Source organism: Pongo pygmaeus, chromosome 1 (assembly GCF_028885625.2).
Source record: "Pongo pygmaeus isolate AG05252 chromosome 1, NHGRI_mPonPyg2-v2.0_pri, whole genome shotgun sequence".
In the NCBI taxonomy this organism is placed as follows: Eukaryota; Metazoa; Chordata; class Mammalia; order Primates; family Hominidae; genus Pongo; species Pongo pygmaeus.
Window position 1 is genome coordinate 220,202,067 of NC_072373.2, and position 24,751 is coordinate 220,226,817.

The 24,751-nt window shown below is 45.8% G+C and overlaps 1 protein-coding gene across 1 annotated transcript; it reads right to left on the reverse strand.

Moving 5' to 3' along the window:
* Positions 1-293: 293 nt before the first annotated feature.
* TARDBP (TAR DNA binding protein) lies at positions 294-12,007 on the reverse strand. The gene is made up of 6 exons (XM_054439687.2): positions 11,625-12,007; positions 10,412-10,661; positions 7,334-7,497; positions 5,496-5,636; positions 3,751-3,921; positions 294-2,216 (listed from the first exon to the last, which is right to left on the reverse strand). The coding sequence occupies exons 2-6, from the start codon at positions 10,647-10,649 to the stop codon at positions 1,686-1,688; spliced, it is 1,245 nt and encodes a 414-aa protein (XP_054295662.1). The 5' UTR covers positions 10,650-10,661; positions 11,625-12,007; the 3' UTR covers positions 294-1,685.
* Between the last annotated feature and the right edge of the window lie 12,744 nt (positions 12,008-24,751).

Below are 24,751 nucleotides of genomic sequence, written 5' to 3' on the forward strand. Positions count from 1 at the left end.
ACCATTTTAGGTGCGGTCACCCAGACTTATTCAAAACTAGATTTCAAAAGAAAAAAAAAAATTTCACTTTGGCCAATGCAAGAACAAATACCAATTAAGTCTGGGTATCAGGTGTCAATGCATGACAGGTGATGAATCCATTTGACTTGAGACAACTTTTCAAATAAGTTTATTTGAAGCAAAATAAACTATTGCCAAGAAACTTTATGAAAGTTCCATCTCAAAAGGGTCAAAAAAGGGGAATTAACTGCTATGAATTCTTTGCATTCAGGGCTGCAAAACAAAGACACATATTATTTAAATCAGTTTTATTTAAGAATTTCCAACAATGACAACTCTTATAAAAAGCATCCAAGCACAGGACACAGAACTGCAGCAAACAGCATTCTTATGGGTAGCTAACAGACATTAGAACTTCCACCCTTCTTTGAGACACCTGAGCTCACTGGTGAACTCTGCTTCAAGTCCTCCTGCAAAGCACACCACAAGCTCAGTCCATGTTCTCAGCCCATCAGCTTCAGTTCACATTGCCACACTTACATATCAGTAACAGAAGAGAACACACACCATACAGCATTCACAGCAGTTGACAAAGGGGTAGGGGGAGTACAAGTATCATTTCACTTAACACATTCAACTAATGTGGGTTATCTAAGAACAAAAACTCACTTAAAAGTCTTCCAACAGATGTGGATGTCCTTTGAATGCAAAAAACATTCGTACATTATTTGCTATCATTGCTCTCTGCACACTCTCTCACCAAAGCCACAGGATTGAGAGACACATCTCGCCAAGTTAAAAAATATCCATTATGCACCACCAAGTCTCTGCACGCGCTCTCTCCTTTTCTCGCTCATACTAGCCTTTCATGCCTCGGCACCACCATCAATCCCACACAAGGTTTCAAAAGTTCAGACAGCCTTCTGGTTCCATATCACAGCCTTGCGTTCATAGCGTTGATACGACTCCATGAAATAAAGAGTAGCGGATAAAAATGGGACACCCACCGTCAAAGACGCGGCCTGTGATGCGTGATGACGAATTCTTGAATGAGAAAGCATGTAGACAGAAGTATTCCTATGGCAGAATATTTACAGCACTACTTTCAATGAAGTGCTTCTTCCATAAACATTTGAAATGAGATGAACTGCAGAGATTAAATGAAGGCTTCATATTGTACTTTTGTATATGAGGGGAGACAAGTGTTAAAAAACAAAACAAAAGAACCAAACACTGTGACACCATGATCTCCTAAAAGGAGATTTTCTTAAGGAAAAAAATCCATATGGTGGGGTTCAAATTAAAACAAGGGGTAAAGAATGTAGTTCTAATCAATGGTTTCCGTTTTGAACATGCAAAGAATTCACTTGACAAGTCCAGGGATAAAATATTACAGGAGAAACCTTTTGATATCAATTGTAGTGTGTTGGTTTACCAATCAGGCAAACAGCAGTTCACTTTCAACCACTCAATATTTCAACCTTTCATGTAACAAAACTTATAAAATTCCTTTAGCTCTTCCTTTTTCTAAAGAAAAATGTCAAAAATACTGCTGAATATACTCCACACTGAACAAATCAATTTTGAAAATTCTTAGTACATATGTATTTTACAATATACTTACCATGAGTTTAGAAAAATTTGAATTCCCACCATTCTATACCAACCAACCACAACCCCACTGTCTACATTCCCCAGCCAGAAGACTTAGAATCCATGCTTGAGCCAAAGCCTCCATTAAAACCACTGCCCGATCCTGCATTTGATGCTGATCCCCAACCAATTGCTGCACCAGAATTAGAACCACTATAAGAGTTATTTCCAGAACCGAAGGCCTGGTTTGGCTCCCTCTGCATGTTGCCTTGGTTTTGGTTATTACCCGATGGGCCTGACTGGTTCTGCTGGCTGGCTAACATGCCCATCATACCCCAACTACTCTGTAGTGCTGCCTGGGCGGCAGCCATCATCGCTGGATTAATGCTGAACGCACCGAAGTTCATCCCACCACCCATATTACTACCTTGATTGTTTCCCAAACCAGCTCCACCCCCTCTGCTATTACCAAATCCACCCTGATTCCCAAAGCCACCTGGATTACCACCAAATCTTCCACTTCTTTCTAACTGTCTATTGCTATTGTGCTTAGGTTCGGCATTGGATATATGAACGCTGATTCCTTTAATGATCAAGTCCTCTCCACAAAGAGACTGCGCAATCTATAAGAAATAAGGGATGTAAACAAAGAAGATTAAACCACTGATTCATATATTTAAAGTAGCAACAAAACTTAGATTACAAACATTAATTTATCTAAAGCCAGAGGAAAAATAAGCAATGAACGCTCATTTCATTTAAACCCCCAATACAGCTTTTAGTTTTATTAACAGCAGCAGTGATATTTCAGTCGATTTTCAAAAGACATAGGCTGGGCATGGTGGCTCATGCCTGTAATCCCAGCGCTTTGGGAGGCCAAGGTGGGAGGACTGTGTGAGGCCAAGAGTTCAAGACTAGCCTGGCAGCCTGGACAACACAGGGAGACCCCGCCTCTATCAAAAAAAACCACAAAAAAGCCACATTAGCTGGGCGTAGTGGCATGCATCTGTCCTAGCTACTTGGGAGGCTGAAGCTGGAGGATCCTCCCCCTGGAGGCTGAGCCCAGGAGTTCTAGCGTGTAGTGAGCTATGATTATACCACTGTGTTCCACCAGCCTGGGCAAGAGTGAGACCCTGTCTCAAAATAATAATAAAAAAAAAAGGGCCAGGAGCAGGAGCAGTGGCTCACGCCTGTAATCCCAGCACTTTGGGAGGCTGAGGGGGGTGGATCACCTGAAGTCAGGAGTTCAAGACCAGCCAGACCAAAACACTGAAACCCCATATCTACTAAAGATACAAAAAACTGGCCAGGCGTGGTGGCTCATGCCTGTAATCCCAGCACTTTGGGAGGCTAAGATGGGCGGATCACCAGAGGTCAGGAGTTCGAGACCAGCCTGGCCAACATGGTGAAACCCTGTCTCTACTAAAAGCACAAAAAAATTAGCCGGGTGTGGTGGCAGGCGCCTGTAATCCCAGCTACTCGGGAGGCTGAGGCAAGACAATCGCTTGAACCCGTGAGGTGGAGGTTGCAGTGAGCCGAGATCATGCTGTCACACTCTAGCCCAGGCAACAAGAGCAAAACTCCGTCTCAAAAAAAAAAAAAAAAAAAAAAAAAAAAAAAAAAAAAAAAGGGTATATAACGTTTCCAAATGCCACATACTGAAAATTATCTAAAGGTATATTTACTTTTAGATTTCTTAAAAATGTTATATTTGTGATATCAGATACAGGTATTACAAACATCTAGGCCCATACACCCTACATCTTACAAGGTCAGAAAACTTAACTAAGAATAGCAATTAGCTGGATGGGCAATGTTCAAGAGAAATTACGTATTTTTTTTTTGAGACAGAGTCTCACTCTGTCACCAGGCTGGAGTACAGTGGTGTGATCTCAGTTCACTGCCACCTCCGCCTCCTGGGTTCAAGCGAATCCCCTACCTCAGGCTCCAGAGTAGCTGGGACCACAGGTGTGCACCACCACACCGAGATAATTTTTTTTTTTTTGTATTTTAATAGAGACGGGGTTTCACCACATTGGCCAGGATGATCTTGATCTCCTGACCTCGTGATCCACCCGCCTCAGCCTCCCAAAGTGCTGGGATTATAAGCATGAGCCACCATGCCCGGCCGGGACATATTGTTAAGGAGAAAAATACCTGATCATCTGCAAATGTAACAAAGGCAAAGGCCCTGAATGGCTTGGGGATGAAGACATCCATCACATCCCCGTACTGAGAGAAGAACTCCCGCAGCTCATCCTCAGTCATGTCCTCTGTACAGCGCCCCACAAACACTTTTCTGCTTCTCAAAGGCTCATCTTGGCTTTGCTGATCAAATCAAAAGGAAGGAAAAAACTCAGAAATATGTTGTGAACAATGAAAAAAGCATTAAGATAAGGGATATAACAAAATCATTCTGTCTTGGATAGCAGTGAATCATTAAAAAGTAGACATACCCTTAATTTTTTCCATCAGCATTTCTTTTTCTTGTAAGGCTTCAGTGAAGAGTAACGTTTTAAGTTACAAAAGTACACAGAGTCATGCATCACATAATGATGGACATATGTTCTGAGAAATACATCATGAGCCATTACACAATTTCATCATCGTGGCCAAGTGTGGTGGCTGACACCTGTAATCCCAGCACTTTGAGAGGCTGAGGCGGGTGGATCACCTGAGGTCAGGAGTTCAAACCAGCCTGGTCAACATGGTGAAACCCCACCTCTACTAATACAAAAATTAGGTGTGGTGGCAGGCGCCTGTAATCCCAGCATCTTGGGAGGCTGAGGTAGGAGAATCACTTGAACCTGGGAAGAGGAGGTTGCAGTGAGCCAAGATTGCACCACTGCACTCTAGCCTGAGCAACAATAGTGAAACTCCATCTCAAAAAAAAAAAAGGCCAGGCACGGGGGCTCACACCTGTAATCCCAGCACTTTGGGAGGCCGAGATGGGCGGATCATGAGGTCAGGAGATCAAGACCATCCTGGCTAACACGGTGAAACGCCATCTCTACTAAAAATACAAAAAATTAGCCAGGCGTGTTGGCGGGCACCTGTAGTCCCAGCTACTCGGTAGGCTGAGGCAGGAGAATGACGTGAACCCGGGAGGCAGAGCTTGCAGTGAGTTGAGATTGCACCACTGCACTCCAGCCCGGACGACAGAGTGAGACTCTCTCTCAAAAAAAAAAAAGGAAAAAAAAAAGTCGTTGTGCAAACATCATATAAACCCATACAGCATAGCCTACCCCACATCTAGGCTAGATGGTATAGCCTATTGCTCCCAGGCTACAGACTTCCAAGTTACTGTACTCAACACTGTAGGCGACTGTAACATGATGGTAAGTATTTGTGTATCTAAACATAGAAAGGGTACAGTAAAAACAGTGTTATAATCCTATGGGACCACTGCTGTACACGTGGTCTGCTGCTGACTGATCAACTTTGCCATGTGATATATGACTGTGTTTGGATTTGAGAAAATCAATAAATAAGCAATCTCTTGGCAAAGATGATGATGTTCCAAATAAGCTAATGTTATTTGTTTGCTAGGAAAAAGTTAGGTCTTTATAACAAGATTAATGTATTCTGACTGTCTTTATGTTTTAACATATAACTATGCAAGAACTATTAACTCGACAAATAACCTCTTCTCTTTTCCATCCATAGCAAAAAGAAAAGCAAGAACAAAATGAACAAAGGTTTAGTTTGGAGAAGTAATAAACTAAATATTTCAAACAAGCATAAAATATTCAGCATGCATTAAGAGCCAAAGACTTCAACAAGACAAAAGGATTTCACAAACACACCCTGCCGCTATCTTTTCTAAGTGTGTTTAACATTTTATCTTACAATCCTCTAAGGAAGTTTGTTGGCAAAAATTCCCAAAGCACAGACGCAAGTACCTTAGAATTAGGAAGTTTACAGTCACACCATCGTCCATCTATCATATGTCGCTGTGACATTACTTTCACTTGTGTTTCATATTCCGTAAAACGAACAAAGCCAAACCCCTTTGAATGACCAGTCTTAAGATCTTTCTTGACCTAGAAAGGATGATTTAAGTTTACTCTAAAAGTGCACATACTCACACACTCCATTCCCAAATCATAGTTCCTTAAAAAATAATTTGAATGGTTTCAACTGGATGCAGTGGCTTAAAACTTAAACCAAGTTAGTCGTAACAGTAAAAACAGGGAGGTTAATATTGAATCCATACTGTGTTAACAATAGAGCAAAACTCACTTATACGACAGAAATGTTTTTGAGTTCTTAAAAAAAGAGAGATGGGGCCAGGCGCGGTGGCTCACACCTGTATTCCCAGAGCTTTGGGATGCTGAGGGGGGTGGATCGCTTGAGCACAGGAGTTCCGGACCAGCCTGGGCAACACAGCAAAACCCTGTCTCTACAAAAAATACAAAAATTAGCCAGGTGTAGTGGCATGCACCTGTAGTCCCAGCTACTTGGGAGGCTGAGGCACAAGAATAGCTTGAACCCAGGAGGTGGAGGTTGCAGAGAGCCTAGACTGCACCACTGCACTCTAGAGCCTGACTGACAGAGCCAGACCCTGTCTCCAAAAAGAAAAGAAAAAAAGAGAGGCCGGGCACGGTGGCTCATGCCTGTAATCCCAGCACTTTGGCAGGCGGAGGCGGGCGGATCATGAGGTCAGGAGATCGAGAGAGGAGATCGAGACCATTCTGGCTAACATGGTGAAACCCCATCTCTACTAAAAATACAAAACATTAGCCAGGCGTGGTGGCAGGCGCCTGTAGTCCCAGCTACTTGGGAGGCTGAGGCAGGAGAATGGCGAGAACCCGGGAAGTGGAGCTTGCAGTGAGCCGAGATCACGCCACTGCACTCCAGCCTGGGTGACACAGCAAGACTCCGTCGCAAAAGAAAAAAGAAAAAAAGAGAAACTGAGTCTGGATATGTTCACCAAGGTGGCCTTGAACTCCTGGCCTCAAGCAACCCTCCCACCTCAGCCTCCCAAAATACTGGGATTACAGGCATGAGCCACCACAACAGGATTTTAACAGAATGTCTTAGAATGAATTCAAAGATAAACTAAATTTAATGTTTACAAATTTTAAATGAAATGGAAAAATCTCCCATTAGTGTAATATATAAAGAAAAACTATTGTCACCTACTTCCCTTAAGCCTTTATGCAACAGTAGGATTTTACAATATCGAAGGCAATAATATAGGGTGCAAGATATATGTATAAATATAACAAATATTGGAAGTATCATCTGTGTAACAGAAAGGACAGTGCCATTAAAATAACAAGAATGTGGCCAGGCGCGGTGGCTCACACCTGTAATCCCAGCACTTTGGGAGGCCAAGGCGGGTGGATCACTTGAGGTCAGGAGTTCAAGAACAGCCTGGCCAACGGATGAAACCCTGTCTCTACTAAAAATACAAAATTAGCCAGGCATGATGGCGGGCACCTGTAATCCCAGATACACGAGGCTGAGACAGGAGAAATCGCTTAAACCCGGGAGGTGGAGGTTGCAGTGAGCCAAGATCGCGCCACTGTACTCCAGCCTGGGCAGCAAAGTGAGACTTGGTCTCCAAAAAAAAGTAACAAGATTGTGGCTGGGCATGGTGGCTCAGCACACTGGGGTCGAGACAGGAGGACAGTATGAGCCCAGGAGTTCGACACCAGAACCTAGGTTTATACCAATAAATAAATGCTAGATGCTCACTCACTGGTAAAGAAAAACTGATGCAATCGAAGTTTACCTGCACCATAAGAACTTCTCCAAAGGTACTAAAATACTCTTTCAGGTCCTGTTCAGTTGTTTTCCAAGGGAGACCCAACACTATTAAATCGGATGTTTTCTGGACTGCTCTTTTCACTTTCACTGCTGATGAAGCATCTGTCTCATCCATTTTTCTTTTGTTATCTAAATAAAATGAGCAGAAACCTTTTAGAAATCTTCACTTAGCACTTCTTTAAAAACACTACCTCCTACATCTAGAAATGAGAAGCACAAAGAAGACTCTAAGAAGAATAAGACTGAAAACTTGGCAAGAAGTGATGTTTGCTCTAGAGGACAGAATAAAGGCTTAAGTTTAGTGTCTGAGGTGCTTTTCTGGTGCAAATTCAGTGATTTCCAAGTTTGTTTTTTGTAGTATTTCCGGATTACAATCTCTCCCTCTCAAAAGGTTTATCAAAACAAAAATAATTCTACTTCACTTTGACTTTAAATATCAGCAACTTGAATCTCCTGATGAAGATTTAACTTTTATCTTTCCTAAACATTCAACAACAAATACACAACTTTTGTAATAAAACAGAAAACCAGGCACAGTGGTGTGCATGCCTGTAAGTTCCAGCAACTCAGGAGGCTGAGGAGGAAGGACAACTTGAGTCCAGGAGTTTGAAGCTGCAGTGTGCCTATGAATAGCCACTGCAATATGCCTGGGCAACAGAGCAAGAGCCTCCATCTCTAATTTCAAAAAAGAAAAAGAAACCAAAAGTTTGGCTTACTTAAAAAAACATAACTGGCTGGGTGCAGTGGCTCACACCTGTAATCCCAACACTTTGGGAGTCTGAGGCAGGTGGATCACAAGGTCAGGAGTTCAAGACCAGCCTGGCCAAGATGGTGAAACGCCATCTATACTAAAAATACAAAAAAAAATTAGCCGGGTGTGGTGGCAGGCGCCTGTAATCCCAGCTACTTGGGATGCTGAAGCAGGAGAATCGCTTGAACCCAAGAGGCGGAGGTTGCAGTGAGCCAAGATCGTGCCACCGCACTCCAGCCTGGGCAACAAGGGCGAGACTTCGTCTCAAAAAAAAAAATAAATAAAAAAAAATAAAAATAAATAAATAAATAAATAAATATACAAAAATTAGCCGGGCGTGGTGGCAGGCACCTGTAATCCCAGCTACTCAGGAAGCTGAGGCAGAGAATTGCTTGAACCAGGGAGGCGGAGGTTGCAGTGAGCCAAGATCGTGCCACTGCACTCCAGCCTGGGCGACAGAGAGACTCCGTCTCAAAAAACAAACAAACGAACAACCACCCCCTCCCCCCCACCCCAATAACCTTAACCTTAGGTTATTTACAAGAGAAGCGGAGATAATTTTTTTTTTTTTTTTTTTGAGACGGAGTCTCATTCTGTCACCCAGGCTGGAGTGCAGTGGCGTGATCTCCCCTCACTGCAACCTCTGCCTCCTGGGTTCAAGTGATTCTCCTGCCTCAGCCTCCCGAGTAGCTGGGATTACAGGTGTGAGCCACCGTGTCCAGCCTGGGGAGATAAATTAAATGACATTTTTTAAATTTCTTTTGAGACGGTGTCTCGCTCTGCTGCCCAGGCTGGAGAGCAATGGCACGATCTCAGCTTACTGCAATCGCCACCTCCCAGTTCAAGCAATTCTCCTGCCTCAGCCTCCCAAGTAACTGAGACTACAGGCGCAAACCACCACGCCTGGCTAATTTTTGTATTTTTAGTAGAGACGGGGTTTCACCATGTTGGCTAGGCTGGTCTTGAACTTCGGACCTCAGGTGATCTGCTCGCCTCAGCCTCCCAAAGTGCTGGGATTACAGGTGTGAGCCATTGCGCCCAGCCTGACATTTTAAATTTCAGTAAATATTAATCTATACCCACTGGCTGAAGAAACAGCATACTAAAAACCTCGAGTTTACATTATTAATTTTTTTTTTTTTGAGACGAAGTCTTGCTCTGTCACCCAGGTTGGAATGCAGCGGTGCGACCTCAGCTCACTGTCATCTCCGCCTCCCAGGTTCAAGCGATTCTCCTGCCTCAGCCTCCAGAGTAGCTGGGACTACAGGCCCCCGCCACCACGCCAATTTTTGTTTTCGTTTTTTTTATTTTTTTTTTGTTTTGAGACGGAGTTTCGCTCTTGTTGCCCAGGCTGGAGTGCAATGGCACAATCTCTGCTCACTGCAACTTCTGCCTCCTGGTTCAAGCGATTCTCCTGCCTCAGCCTCCTGAGTAGCTAGGATTACAGGCACCCACCACCACATCCAGATATTTTGTGTTTTTGATAGAGATGGGGTTTCATCATGTTGGCCAGGCTGGTCTCAAACTCCTGATCTCAGGTGGTGATCCACCTGCCTCGGCCTCCCAAAGTGCTGAGATTACAGGCATGAGTCACCATGCCTAGCCCTAAAGTTTTTCTAGACATGTAAAAGAGTGTCTTGCATACTGACCAAATTTGATGGACTTTGTTGCAATACCAAGTTATAATAAAAGGAACACACAGACAGATCGACTATTAACAGCACACTACTTCAAAATGCTGAAATTAGGTATTTCCTTGGCACACTTCTTAAAACTTCATGCTACCTTTTCTTAGATTTAGAACATCATTGATAAGAGGCAGAGAGAAGGATAAGACCAGAACCTCGAAATTGTAATTGGAACTGCACTAATTCAAGATTTGGCTACTTCAACTGTTCATTTAAGGGAAAAAATGAACTCAGATTTGCTGAATGAATGATGTAAGACCAAAAGGACAATGATCAAATCCAAACACTGGAGCACTTCAGAAGAATCTATTTACAACAATGATTTACGTACAAAACATTCTTAGTGATTCCTTAATTTATCATCAACTTGACAAAGCTTATTCAGATATTTTAAAAATACATTGTTTTCTCTTTTAAAATGATCTACAATTCCCAGTTTCCATAAATTTAGACTCATGGTCTTCCAAACTTGTCTAACAGTGAAGTTCAAGGAAATACTTAAGTTTCAGGAGACATTCTGTCACCAAAAGAGGCTAAGATCCATGGATGAGACACACACCTGAACACACTTCAGCATGATTACAAAAACCAAATGGTAACAAACCTTTCGGATAGTTGACAACATACACCAGATTTCCCCAGCCAGCATCGGGGGCATGCAGAATTCCTTCTACCAGCCGGACACCTCTCATACACTGAGACACTGGATTCCTGTAGCGAAGCCCACACGCCCCTGGAAACTGGGCTGTAACCGTGGACAGCAGCACCGTCCCATCGTCTTCCGATGGTATTTCAATGGGCTCATCGTTCTCATCTTCGGTTACCCGAATATATTCAGACATCTTTTATTCTTCCTAAAGGGAAAAGAGATATGAATGAACAACATTCATGTCAGAGTAACTGTTTCCTTATAATAATACCCAAACCATGTTAGCGTTCTGACTTCCAGAAAAATTCTTGTCTGGATTCGTATATGCATTGGTTATCCCTGAAAAATGACGAGGTGAAGGTAAGGGTAGTGATTTCCTATCAAAATGTGATGCCTCGCCAGTTCATTCATTCAAAAAACCTTCCCTGAAGGCTTATGATGCGTCAGGTACTGAAACTGTAACTGTGAGTCCAACGTGGCTTGCTGGTTACATGCTGGGGTACACAAGGGAACAATAAACAGTAGCTATTTTATGACATCGGGTTAGTCGTTAAGTAATCCTGAAGGTAGGGGAGGAGCCTAACTGGTTGAGGCATGTGCGTGATGGGTCCAAGTCGATTTTCCTAAGCAAGTGATCCATCAGCTGAACCTGGGCAGTGAACCAGGTGTAAAGAACAGGAGAAAAGTTCCCCTCTGTTCTTCATTTTGGGGCTTCCGGGGGCTCTGCGAGCCCGAGCCGCAAGGCCCGCGGCGACAGGTCCTGGCGGTGCCGGCCGTCGCCTCCCAGAAACCCGCGCGTGCCAGCCGAGGGAGGAGTTTCTCGGCGCGGCCCGGGGTGGGGCGCAGGAGCACCAAGCCCAAGCTGGCAGCGTCCCTCGAAGTACAAAGTACCGAAGGCTCCGATACTGTCCGGGTCCGGGGCCAACCTCCGCCTCAGGCTGCGCGGCACCGCAGCACCGCGGGCCCGGCTCCCCGTTTCGGCGCCACCGGCCTCCCTGTGCCAGGACCAAACGACGCTCCCGCGCGAGCCCGCTCGGGCAGGACTAGGCCCGGTCTCACGGCTCACTTCCCGGGGCAGGGGCCGAAGCCGCTGCGTCCGCCTCGGGCCGCCCCAATGCGGAAGCCGAGGCACCTACGGCGTCCTCAGTGAGAAGGCTCCGCGACTCACCCGCTAGGCCGCTGCTGGGAAGCCCGACAGGGACACCGAGGCAGCGACGGACCCAAGCGCAGACCAGCCACCGCTTCGCTCCCACAAAATGGCGCTAGGGCCGCCTCCTCCCCCCGCCCACCGGCGTCCTCTCCCACCGGTTGCCTGTCCAGAGGTGGAAGGCGCCGAGGAGAGCCACGATGACCCTCTCCCCAGGGACTCGGGCTGCCTCCTGGAAATTCGAGCCTACAGAGAAGCTCTGAAAGCTAAAATAAAACCAGGACTTAGGCCTGAAAAGCTGAAGATTGAAAAAAGTGTGGCTGTATAGGAGCTGACCTCCCCCCACGTAACGTAGCAGATGGTTTCGGCCGACCAACCGCCGGCCCAGGTCTCGGTCGGAGCTCGCGCACTTTCAAAGCGCGCGAGAGTAGCACAGAGTCTCGGCCAGCGAGGGCGGGGCGGGGCGGGGCCTGGAGGGGGCGGGGCTCGGGATCCCGGGTCCGGTCCATTTGGGAGGCAGGGTAAGACCTGGACCCCTTTGCTGAAAGGCATCGTAGCGCGTCTTCTCCCTCCGCCAGCCCACCTCCAAACCTGGAAACAATAACTTTGTTCTAAATAATAGCAATGATAAGGCTACTTTGTGCCAGGTACTTTCTGAGTATTCACATATTTAATAGCCCAGTTTTGTGTAGCAGGAACTATTGATATTCATTCTGCGGGTGAGGAAACTGAGGCACAGAGAGATCAAGTATCTTGCTTAAAGTCACGCAAGGATTAGCTGGGCGGTCGTGGCGCGCGCCTGTAGTCCCATCTACTCGCGAGGCTGAGGCAGGAGAATTGCTTGAACCCGGTAGGCGGAGGTTGCGGTGAGCCGAGATCGCGCCACTTCACTCCAGTCTAGGCGACAGAGTGAGACCCTGTCCTCCACCCCCTCCCCCCAAAAAAAAGTCACCCAAGGAATAAATGGTAGACCTGGGATTTGAATCTCGAGGCACAAAATGCTAACTTGTTCTGGCTCCAGCCCTTTAATAATAATAATAATACAGTACTTCATCTATTTTAAGGCACACTTTTTGTTTCACTTTTTTTTTTTTTTTTTTTTGAGGCGGAGTCTCGCTCTTGTCCCCCAGGCTGGAGTGCAGTGGCGCGATCTGCAGCTCACTGCCACTTCCACCTCGTAGGTTCAAGGGATAGCTGGGATTATAGGCGTGCAAAGACACCATGCCCGGCTAATTTTTGTATTTTTAGTAGAGACAGGGTTTGGCCATGTTGGCCAGGCTGATCTCGAACTCATGGCCTCAAGTGATCTGCCTGCCTCGGCTTCCCAAAGTGCTGGGATTACAGGCACGAGCCACCTTTCTTTTCTATCTTTTCTTTCCTTTCCTTTCTTTCCTTTCCTTCCCTTTCCTCCCTTCCCTCCCTTCCCATCTTCCTTCCTCCCTACCTCTCTCTCTTTCTCTCTCTCTTTCTTTCTTTTCTCTTTCTTCCTTTTTTTCAGACTTCCTCTGTTGCCTAAGGTGGAGTGCAGTGGCACAATCTCAGCTCACTGCAACCTCCGCCTCCCGGGTTCAAGCAATTCTCCTGCCTCAGCCTCCTGAGTAGCTGGGTCTACAGGCATGCACCACCATGCCCGGCTAATTTTTGTATTTTTAACCCCTGTTGGCCAGGCTGGTCTCAAACTCCTGACCTCAGGTGATCTGCCCACCTCGGCCTCCCAAAGTGCCACCACGCCCCGCCTTTCTTTCACATTTCTGAAGTCAGTATGTGATTTCAGTTCCAGTTCCAGTTGATGATGATGTGTCATAGTTTAATTGGCAACTATTTATGTTTCTTTGTATATACATGTATCACATTCAATGAAATACAGTTACAAATGTTTACACAAAATACTTTATTTATTTATTTAAGATGGGGTCTCACTCTGTCACCCAGGCTAGATTGCAGTGCGGTGATCTCGGCTCACTGCAACCTCCAACTCCAGGAGTCAAACGATCCTCTCACCTTAGCCTCCGGAGTAGCTTGGATCACAGGTGCACACCACCACACTCAGCTAATTTTTTGTATTTTTTGTAGAGACAGGGTCTTGACATGTTGCCCAGGCTGGCCTCCAACTCCTGAGCTCAAGCGATCCATCTGCCTCAGCCTCTCAAAGTGCTGGGATTACAGGCATGAGCCACCGTACCCAGCAGAGAAGTTGGTTTTATCACTCCCATTTTACAGAAGAAAAACCTGAGGCTCAGAGACCATATGACAGGCCTGAGGTCATACAGTTGCTCAAGGATGTCACCTAGCCCATAAATTGCTGTCCCAGGTTGGTCAGACCCTAAACCTCTGCACTATGTCCACCACACTGGCCACTTTCCGTCACAAGACTGAGACCGAGGTATTTAGTGCGGGTAGTGCTGTGGAGTCCTGGACACTAGCTCCAAGTGGGCAGAGCTGGGTATGCAGAAGTTCCTAGGGACAGGTCACACAGGAACACGACCCCAAAGGCTGGCCCTTCTCCCAAGAAGTTTTCAGGCGAGTTGGGAGGACAAGCAAACACTGTCTCAAAGAAGGTAAGTAACTCAATCAGGAAGATAATTATAAGGCCAGAGGGAGACTGGACCACAAATCTTCCTGCACCTATCTCAGTTGTCTCTGGGATTCAGCTTTACAGCACTGATTGTCGAAAGTTGTTTGAAACACAGCATTTTTTTTTCAAGACAGAGTCTTGCTCTGTTGCCCAGGCTGGAGTGCAGTGGCACAATCTTGGCTCACTGCAACCTCTGCCTCCCGGGTTCAAGCTATTTTCCTGCCTCAGCCTCCCAAGTAGCTGGGACTGCAGGCGTGTACCACCACACCTGGCTAATTTTTGTATTTTTCGTAGAGACGAGGTTTCACCCTGTTGGCCAGGCTGGTCTCCAACTCCTGACCTCAAGCAATCCTCCCTCCTCAGCCTCCCAAAGTGCTGGGATTACAGGTGTGAGCCTGTGCCTGGCCCAGGCCCTGGTTTTCAACTGGGTCACTTGGGGACTTACCTCCTCCCCTTCCATCACCCCCCTTGAATTCTCCCAGCTCATCAGCTCCATGAGGCAAACAGGACACAGCTCCACAACATTCCTGAAAACTGAAAGAAGGCTGGGCGCGGTGGCTCACGCCTGTAATCCCAGCACTTTGGGAGGCCGAGGTGGGTGGATCACCTGAGGTCAGGAGTTCAAGGCCAACATTGTGAAACCCCGTCTCTACTAAAAATACAAAAAATTAGCAGGGCATTGTGGCAGGCACCTGTAATCCCAGCTACTCCAGAGGCTGAGACAGGAGAATCGCTTGAACCCGGGAGGCGGAGGGTGCAGTGAGCCAAGATCACACCATTGCACTACAGCCTGGGCAACAAGAATGAAACTCTGTCTCAAAAAAAAAAAAAAAAAAAAAAGACAAAACTGAAAGAAATACTAGGGCAATAATGATATATAGATAGATTTATTTATTTATTTATTTATTTATTTATTTATTTTTTGAGACGGAGTCTCCCTCTGTCGCCCAGGCTGGAGTGCAGTGGCACAATGTCTGCTCACTGCAAGCTCCACCTCCTGGGTTCACACCATTCTCCTGCCTCAGCCTCCCAAGTAGCTGGGACTACAGGTGCCCGCCACCACGACTGGCTAATTTTTTGTATTTTTAGTAGAACGGGGTTTCACCGTGTCTCAATCTCCTGAGCTTGTGATCCTCCCGCCTCCGCCTCCCAAAGTGCTGGGATTACAGGCGTGAGCCACCGTACCCGGCCCTATTTATTTATTTATTTATGTAGGTGTGCACCACCACATCTGGCTAATTAAAAAAACTTTTTGTAAAGACAGGGTCTCATTATGTTGCCTAGGCTGGTTATGAATTCCTTGCCTCAAGTGATCCTTTCACCTTGGCCTTCCCACATGCTAGAATTACAGGCACACGCCACCACCCAGCCAATAAAGATATTTAAATAAAAGTAACTTTAGGGCCGGGAGTGGTGGCTCACACCTGTAATCTCAGCACTTTGGGAGGCCGAGGCGGGCGGATCATGTGAGGTCAGGATCAGCCTGACCAACATGGAGAAACCCTGTCTCTACTAAAAATACAAAATTAGCCGGGCGTGGTGGCGCATGCCTCTAATCCCAGCTACTTGGGAGGCTGAAGCAGGAGAATCACTTGAACCTGGGAGACGAAGGTTGCGGTGAGCCAAGACTGAGCCATTGTACCCCAGGCTGGGCAACAAGAGCGAAACTCTGTCTCAAAAAAAAAAGTAGCTTTAGGCTAGGCACAGTAGCTCACACCTGTAATCCCAGCACTTTGGGAAGCCGAGGCAGACAGATCACTTGAGCCCAGGAATTCGAGACCAGCCTGAGCAACATGGTGAAATCCCATCTCTACAAAAAATGCAAAATTTAGCCGGACCTGGTGATGTACACCTGTGGTTACAGGTACTGGAGAGGCTGTGGTGGGAGGATCACTTGAGCCCAGGAGGCAGAGGTTGCAGTGAGCCAAGCTGTTGCACTCCAGCCTGGGCGACAAAGCAAGTAATAAAGTAATAAAAATCTTTATTGTATCAAGATTTAATTTCCTCTTCATCTCCATATTTTTAGCTCCTGCCAAAATTAGAAGCTGCCTTCCCAAATAGTCTAGGTCTAATTTAGATTTTAAAAACAAATTTTTTACTTTGAAATAATTTAAAATTTATGATAGAGTTCCAAGAATAGTGCAAAGCACTGCTGTGTTCCCATCATCCAGATTCATCAACTGATTACATTATGTCACATTTGGTCTATCACTCACTCTCTCTAGACATGTAAATTAATAATATGGCTGGGTGCGGTGGCTCATGCCTGTAATCCCGCACTTTGGGAGACCAAGGTGGGCGAATCACCTCAGGTCTAGGAGTTCAAGATCAGCCTGGCCAACATGGTGAAACCCCATCTCTACTAAAAATACAAAAATTATCTGGGCATGGTGGCTCATGCCTGTATTCCCAGCTACTCAGGAGGCTGAAGTGGGAGAATCGCTTGAACCCAGGAGACAAAGGTTGCAATGAGCTGAGATGATGCCACTGCACTCCAGCCGGGGTGACAAAACGAGACTCCATCTCAAAAAAAAATTAATTAATTAATAACATATATGTTCTTACTTATCCATTGAGATTAATGACAGATTGCATGCCACTTTGCCTCTAAAAAGTTTGTCTTTCCTAAGGACAAAAACATTCTCTTACACAATCACAATACTGTTATCAAATTCAGGATTTTAACATTAATGTAACACTCTTTTCTCACATACAGCCATTTTAAAATTTGGCCCTTCCCGCCCCTGCAGAAAAAGAAACAAAAACAGGTTGGTGTGGTGGCTCACACCTGTAATCCCAGCACTTTAGGAGGCTGAGGTGGGTGGGCAGATCCCTTGAGCCCAGGAGTTAGAGGCCTAGCCTGGGCAACATGGTGAAACCCCGTCTCTACAAAAAAAAAAAAAAAAAAAATTAGCCGGGCATGGTGGTGCACGACTGTAGTCCCAGCTCTTTGAGTGGTTGAGGTGGGAGAATCACCTGAGCCTGGGGAGGTCGAGGCTGCAGTGAGCAGTGATCACGTCACTGCACTCCAGCCTGGGTGACAGAGTGAGACCCTGTCTCAAGAAAAAAAAAAAAAAAAAAAAAGAAACAAAAACAAAACATGTCCTTTGAGTAATTTTTCTCTCTGATCTAGGATCCAATCCAGGAACATTGTGTTCCATCATTGTGGCTCTTTCATCTCCTTAGTCTTGAACACTTTCTCAGCCTTTTTTTGTCTTTCATGACATTGGCACTTTTGAAGAGTTCAGACTTGCTTTGCTTTTGGAATGTCCCTCAATTTGGGGTTGCCTGATGTTTCCTCATGATTTGATTCAGGTTATAAGTGTTTGGCCGGGCGGGGTGGCTCACGCCTGTAATCCCAGCGCTTTGGGAGGCCGAGGCAGGCGGATCACAAGGTCAGGAGATCGAGACCATCCTGGCTAACACAGTGAAACCCCGTCTCTACTAAAAATACAAAAATTAGCTGGGCACGTGCAGTGGTAGGCGCCTGTAATCCCAGCTACTCGGGGGTTGAGGCAGGAGAATCACTTGAACCCGCAAGGTAGAGGGAGCAGTGAGCCGAGATTGTGCCACTGCACTCCAGTCTGGGTGACAGAGTGAGACTCCATTTCAAAAAAAAAAAAAAAAAAGAAAAGAAAGTACACTTGCAGGGCGCTGTGGCTCATGCCTGTAATCCCAGCACTTTGAGAGGCCGAGGTGGGCGAATTGCAGTTGGAGACCAGCCTGGACAACATAACGAGACCTGTCTCTACAAAAAATACAAAAATTAGCCGTGTGTGGTGGCATGCACCTGTAGTTCCAGCTACTCAGGAGGCTGTGGTACCAAGAGGTAGAGGTTGTAGTGAGCCAAGACTGCACTATTGCACTCCAGCCTGGGCAAGAGTGAGACCCCATCTCCCCCCACTACCCCCCAAAAATAAATTGCAGACATCACAACATTTCATTCCCAAATTCTTCATCCTGCTTCTCCTAAGAACAAGAATATTGTCCTCCATAACCACAATGATAATCATAGGAGAAAATGAATAGTTATTTCCTACTATCATCTAATATCCAGTCCACATTCAAATTTCTACAATTGTTCCCCCCAAATGTCTTTTATAGCTATTTTCTTTTTCTTTTTTTTTTTTGAAACAGGTCTCACTCTGTCACCAAGGCTGGAGTGCAGTGACACAATCCTGGCTCACTACAGCCTCGACCTCCCGGACTCAGATGATCCTCCCACCTCAGCCTCCCGGATGGCTGGGGCTACAGGTGCACGCCACCATACCAGGCTATTTTTTTGTATTTTTTGTAGAGATGAGGTTTCACCATGTTGCCCAGGCTGGTCTCAAACTCCTGGGGTCAAGTGATCTGCCCGCCTCGGCCTCCAAAAGTGCTGAGATTACAGGCATGAGCCACCGCACCAGGCCTCATTAATCTTTTTAAAATCTAGAATAATCTCCCCATACAAGATACTGACTTTTGGAAGAGCTCTGGTCAGGTAGTTTGTACAATGTCGCATCTTCTGAATTCATCTGGTTGCTTCCCCGTGGTATTACTCAGCACACTCCTCTATTCCCTATTTTCCCTGAATACTGGAAGTTAGATCTAAAGACACGATCACATCCAGGTTAAACACAATGGCCACAACACTTCTTGGGCAAAGCCTTGAATATCCCAATGTTCCTTATCAAGAGCCACATAATGTCTGGCTGTCTCACTTTTAGTAATGCTAAATTTGATCTCTCAATTAAGACTGTGACCACTGGCCGGGTGCGGTGGCTTACACCTGTAATCCCAGCACTTTGGGAGGCCGAGGAGGTCGGATCATGAGGTCAGGAGATCGAGACCATTCTGGTTAACACGGTGAAACCCCGTCTGTGCTAAAAATACAAAAAATTAGCCGGGCATGGTGGTGGGCGCCTGTAGTCCCAGCTACTCGGGAGGCTGAGGCAGGAGAATCGCTTGAACCCGGGAGGTGGAGCTTGCAGTGAGCCGAGATCGCGCCACTGCACTCCAGCCTGGGCGACAGAACGAGACTCTGTCTCAAAAAAAAAAAAAAAAAAAAAAAAGACTGTGACCACTAGATCTCTCCACGGAAAAGATGTATTCCCCGCTTTGCAAAATTCCAGTAATCTCTAGATGATACATTGGCGCGGGGCAAACATCCCATTTCCCTACAACCTTTCACCTAACGGTTTAGCATCCACTGATGATCCTTGCCTGACTCTGTTATTTTATTGGGGGTTACAAAATGGAAAGTTTTATTTGCTTTTATTTTTTATTTTATTTATTTACTTATTTATTTTTGAGATGGGGTCTTGCTCTGTTGTCCAGGCTAGAGTGCAGTGGCATGATCTTGGCTCACTGAAACCTCCGCCTCCTGGGTTCAAGCGATTCTCCTGCCTCAGCCTCCCAAGTAGCTGGGACTACAGGCGCCTGCCACTGCACCCAGCTAATTTTTGTATTTTTAGTAGAGATGGGGTTTCACCATCTTGGCAAAGCTGGTCTCAAACTCCTGACCTTGTGATCTACCTGCCTTGGCCTCTCAAAGTGCTGGGATTACAGGGATGAGCCACCACGCCCAGTCTGTTTTTATTTTTAATTTTTTAGGGGTAGGGTCTCACTCTGTCGCCCACCCTGGAGTGCAGTGGTGCGATCATGGCTTACCACAGCCTTGGCCTCCTGGGCTGAAGTGATCCTCCTGCCTCATCCTCCAGAGTAGCTGGGACTACAAGTGCACCACCATGTCTGGCTAATTTTTTTTATTTTTTAAATTTTTTGTAGAGACGGGGTCTTCCTACGTTGCCCAGACCAGTCTCATGTTCTTGGCCCTAAGCGATCCTCCTGTTTTGGCCTCCCAGTGTGCTGGGATTACTGGCATGAGTCAACTCTTCTCCGGTACTTCTACATTCTTTTGTAGAGAATTTTCCTTCATCAACTGGAGATGAACCACAGTTCCTCCTAACTGCTTAATCCTTTATCAATTTTCAGGATAGACTGACACAATAATCACCTCCAATAGTGACAAATAAATTGTATTATTTTCTTGTTTAAAAATAGTCATGGCTGGGTGCAGTGGCTTATGCCTATAATCCTAGCACTTTGGAAGCTGAGGCAGGTAGATTGCTAGAGCCCAGGAGTTCAAGACCAGCCTGTACAACGTAGGGAGACCCCATCTCTACAAAAAATTTAAAAATTAGCCACATGTGGTGGTGCACACCTGTAGTCCCAGCTACTTGGGAGGCTGAGGTGGGAGAATCAGTTGATCCGGGAGGCGAAAGTTGCAGTGAGCCAAGATCATGCCACTGCACTCTAGCCTAGGAGACAGAGTGAGACCCTGTCTCAAAACTAATAATAATAATAATAATAATAATCACTATGAACTCTTGCATTTTTATTTATTTAGTGTTTCAAAATAGGTTATAGTCATTAATGTTTCTAATGATCACATTATTTTACGCAGGCTCTGTGGAAACCCTTTAAACTGACTCTAAATCCATTGGATGTATCTTTATTAGCCTTTGAGCACATTCTTGCCTTCTGGACCACCAAGATGTACCAGGCTTGTCTTATATTTTTCCTGCTGTATCCCTGGAATCAGCCATTCTTCAAAGGATCTATGGTTTTTTTTTGAAACGAAGTCTCGCTCTGTCACCCAGGCTGGAGTGCAATGGTGCAATCTCAGCTCACTGCAACCTCCACCTCCCAGGTTCAAGTGATTCTCCTGCCTCAGCCTCCTGAGTAGCTGGGATTACAGGCGCATGACACCATACCTGGCTGATTTTTGTATTTTTAGTCGAGACAGGGTTTCACCATGTTGGCCAGGCTGGTCTCGAATTCCTGATCTCATGATCTGCCCACCTCAGCCTCCCAAAGTGCTGGGATTACAGGTGTGAGCCATTGCGCCCTGCCAATCTCTGGTTTCTTATAGTGGGAAAAACGATTTAGAAATCAGAATCGGGGCATTATGTTGTTGTCAGAAGCATTTTTTTGTTTGTTTGTTTATTTTTTTGAGACGGAGTTTCGCTCTTGTTGCCTAGGCTGGAGTGCAATGGCGTGATCTCAGCTCACTGCAACCTCGGCCTCCCAGGTTCAAGCAATTATCCTGCCTCAGCTTCCCAACTAGCTGGGATTATAGGCATGTGCCACCACACCCGGCTAATTTTTGTATTTTTAGTAGAGACGGGGTTTCATCATGTTGGTCAGGCTGGTTTCGAACTCCTGACCTCAGGTGATCCACCCACCTCAGCCTCCCAAAGTGCTGGCATTACAGGCATGAGCCACTGCGCCGGCCTTGTTTGTTTTTTGAGACAAGGTCTGGCTCTATTGGTCAGGCTGGAGTGCAGTGGCCCAGTCTTGGCTCACTATCACCTCTGCCTCATGGACTCAAGCCATCCTCTTACTTCAGCCTCCCTAGTAGCTGGAACTACAGGCGCACACCACCACACCCAGCTCTTTTTTTTTTTTTGTATTTTCAGTAGAGATGGGGTTTCACCATGTTTCCCAGCCTGGTGCTAAACTCATGAGCTCAAGCGATCTGCCCACCTCAGCCTCCCAAAGTGCTGGGATTATAAGCATGAGCCACAGCACCCAGCCCACAAGTACTTTTGAAAGGTAAACTAATATAAACTAATATAATGCTAAGGTAAGATATTTTTATTTTATCACGATTTACTTTTTTTTTTTTTTGAGATGGAGTCTCACTCTGTTGCCCAGGCTGGAGTGCAGTGGCGCAATCTCGGTTCACTGCAAGCTCCGCTTCCCGGGTTCACGACATTCTCCTGCCTCAGCCTCCCGAGTAGGTGGGACTACAGGCGCCCACCACCAAGCCTGGCTAATTTTTTTGTATTTTTAGTAGAGACGGGGTTTCACCGTGTTAGCCAGGATGGTCTCGATCTCCTGACCTCATGATCCGACCTCCTCAGCCTCCCAAAGTGCTGGGATTACAGGCATGAACCACTGCGCCCAGCTTACTTTCCTTTTAATTTAAGCATCTTAGCTGCCAAAATTAAGGTATGCCTCCCTTATTTGTTCTAGATCTTGGGTTTTTAAAACCATTTTTGTAAAAAGCCAGTTAATACAAAAACACAAATAACAAAAAAACTGCAGTCTCTTGTTCTCCCCAGCCCCTTCCCTATCCCTTATCAGAAGTAACCATTCTTTTAGTTGTTTCTTATGGATATACCTACATCTTTTAAAATAATAAATCTATCCTGCAATTAAAAAAATTTTTTTTGAGACAGGGTCTTGCTCTGTCACCCAGGCTAGAGTGCAGTGTCTCAATCTCAGCTCACTGCAACCTCTGTCTTCTGGGCTCAAGCCATCCTCCCACCTCAGCCTCCCCAGTAGCTGGGAATACAGACATGTGCTACCATGCCTGGCTAATTTTTGTATTTTTGCTAGAGATGGGGTTTTGCCATGTTTCTCAGGCTGGCCTCAAACTCCTGGGCTCAACCTTGGCCTCCCAAAGTGTTGGGGTTACAGGCATGAGCCACCATGCCTGGCCTTATCCTGCAATATTTTGGTTTATTCAATTTAGAAAGTATCTACTGATTTCCTATTATGTCTAATGAGGGTTTTTAGCTCACACTTCATTATGATTTCCTCCATCCTCTTAATATACCAATACCTAATATCACCATTTTTGGTTAAATACACATTCAATGTTTTCACTATTATGACTACATAAATTGTGTTCATGACTGAGACAAGTTTTATCTTTTCTTGTGCAACTTTACTTTTTCCTGGAGTTAATAATTGCCTTGCTTTTTCATTTGCTTTGTTCTCTTTGAACATCTAAATAATCATTTTATGCCCTCCAAAAACTGCGTAAATGTCTTGAATAAGGTTTTCTTCATAGTCAAATCTGTCAGCTAGTTTGTAATTTTTCTTGGGGGGGACAGAGTCTTGCTCTGTTGCCCAAGCTGGAGTGCAGTGGCGTGATCTCGGCTCACTGCAACCTCTGCCTCCCGGGTTCAAGTGATTCTCCTGCCTCAGCCTCCCAAGTAGCTGGGATTACAGGCGTGCACCACCACACCTGACTAATTTTGTATTTTTTTAGTAGAGACAGGGTTTCACCGTGTTGGCCAGGCTGGTCTTGAACTCCTAACCTCAAGTGATCCACTCACCTTGGCCTCCCAAAGTGCTGAGATTACAGGCGTGAGCCACCGTGCCTGGCACGTTTGGGTCTTCCTTTCACATTAGAGGCTCTCTTCTCTTTGTCCAAAATCCATAGCCCAACTCCTTGGACCTGTTGGAATATTTCACAGGAGATTGTTGTTTTTACTCCTTTTATTATTTCCCCTTGGGCAGAAACTGTGCGACCGAAGTGATAACATAATAATTTATTTGAGCATTTATATACCAGGCTCAGAGTTGGCAAATTTAATTCTTACCTCAACTCTATTTACCAAGTACTACTACTATTGACCTTCTCTGAGGAAACTGAGGCACAGAAAGGCCAAGTAACTTGGCCAGAGTCACATAGCCAGTCTGTGGCAAAGCTGAGGTCCTTGGTTCTAGAGCCCATGCTCCTAATCACCTCTAATCAATCTCCTTATTTGGAACCCGGGGGACAATTTGCTCTCCGTTCTTTATAGAAAACAACCACAACATTGTAACACCAGTTACTAAATGCCAGACACTGTTCTGAACACATTATCTGTATAGATTCCTTTAATCCCTAACAGGCCTATGAAGTAGGTACCATATTTAGTCCTATTTTACAAAGAACCTTCTAGAGGTTCAACTTTCCCAAGATCACCAGATAGTGAGAGCAGTGTCCAAATTTCAAATCTAGGCTGGGTGTGATGCCTCACGCCTGTAATACCAGTACTTTGGGAGGCCAAGGCAGGAGGATCGCTTGAGCCCAGGAGTTCTAGACCAGTCTGGGCAACATAGTAAGACCTCCATCTCTACAAAAAATTTAAAAATTAGCTGGGCGTGGTGGCACCTGCCTGTGATCCAAGCGACTCAGGAAGCTGAAGCAGGAGGATTTGCTTGAGCCCAGGAGGTCAAGCCTGCAGTGAGCCATGATGGTGCCACCTCCAGCCTGGATGACAGTTTGAGACCCTGCCTTAAAAAAAACCAAAAAAGGATTTAAAATTTAGGTTTTCTATCCCTGGAGCTCTCACTTTCTTTTTCTTTTTGGGCCTTAGGAGCAGAGTGGAGTTTATTGCCCTCCTCAGTTCATGGCCAACCATCCTCCTCAGCCTGGGCAAAGCCTGGCTTATTTTATTTCATTATTTTCTTTTTGTATTTGAGACAGAGTTTCTCTGTCACCCAAGTTGGAGTGCAGTGGCGCCATCTCGGCTCACTGCAAACTCCACCTCCTGGGTTCAGGTGATTCTCCCACCTCAGCCTCCCAAGTAGCTGGGATTGCAGGCACGCACCATCATGCCTGGCTAATTTTTGAATTTTTTGTAGAGACAGGGTTTCACCATGTTGCCCAGGCTGGTCTCTAACTCCTGGGCTCAAGCGATCCTCCTGCCTTGGCCTCCCAAAGTGCTGGGATTCTAGGCATGTGCCACTGTGCCTGACCTATTTAATTATTTTCTCCAGTTACTCCCAACCCCTAGTCCCTCTCCCC

Bases quoted from the DNA above. Each gene is read 5' to 3' on its own strand.
- TARDBP (XM_054439687.2), bottom strand. From the start codon at position 10,649: ATGTCTGAATATATTCGGGTAACCGAAGATGAGAACGATGAGCCCATT. The intron at 7,498-10,411 runs GTTTGTTACCAT...CATTTTATTTAG, and splicing joins TGTTGTCAACTATCCGAAAG to ATAACAAAAGAAAAATGGAT. The intron at 5,637-7,333 runs GTAAACTTCGAT...CATCCTTTCTAG, and splicing joins GAGAAGTTCTTATGGTGCAG to GTCAAGAAAGATCTTAAGAC.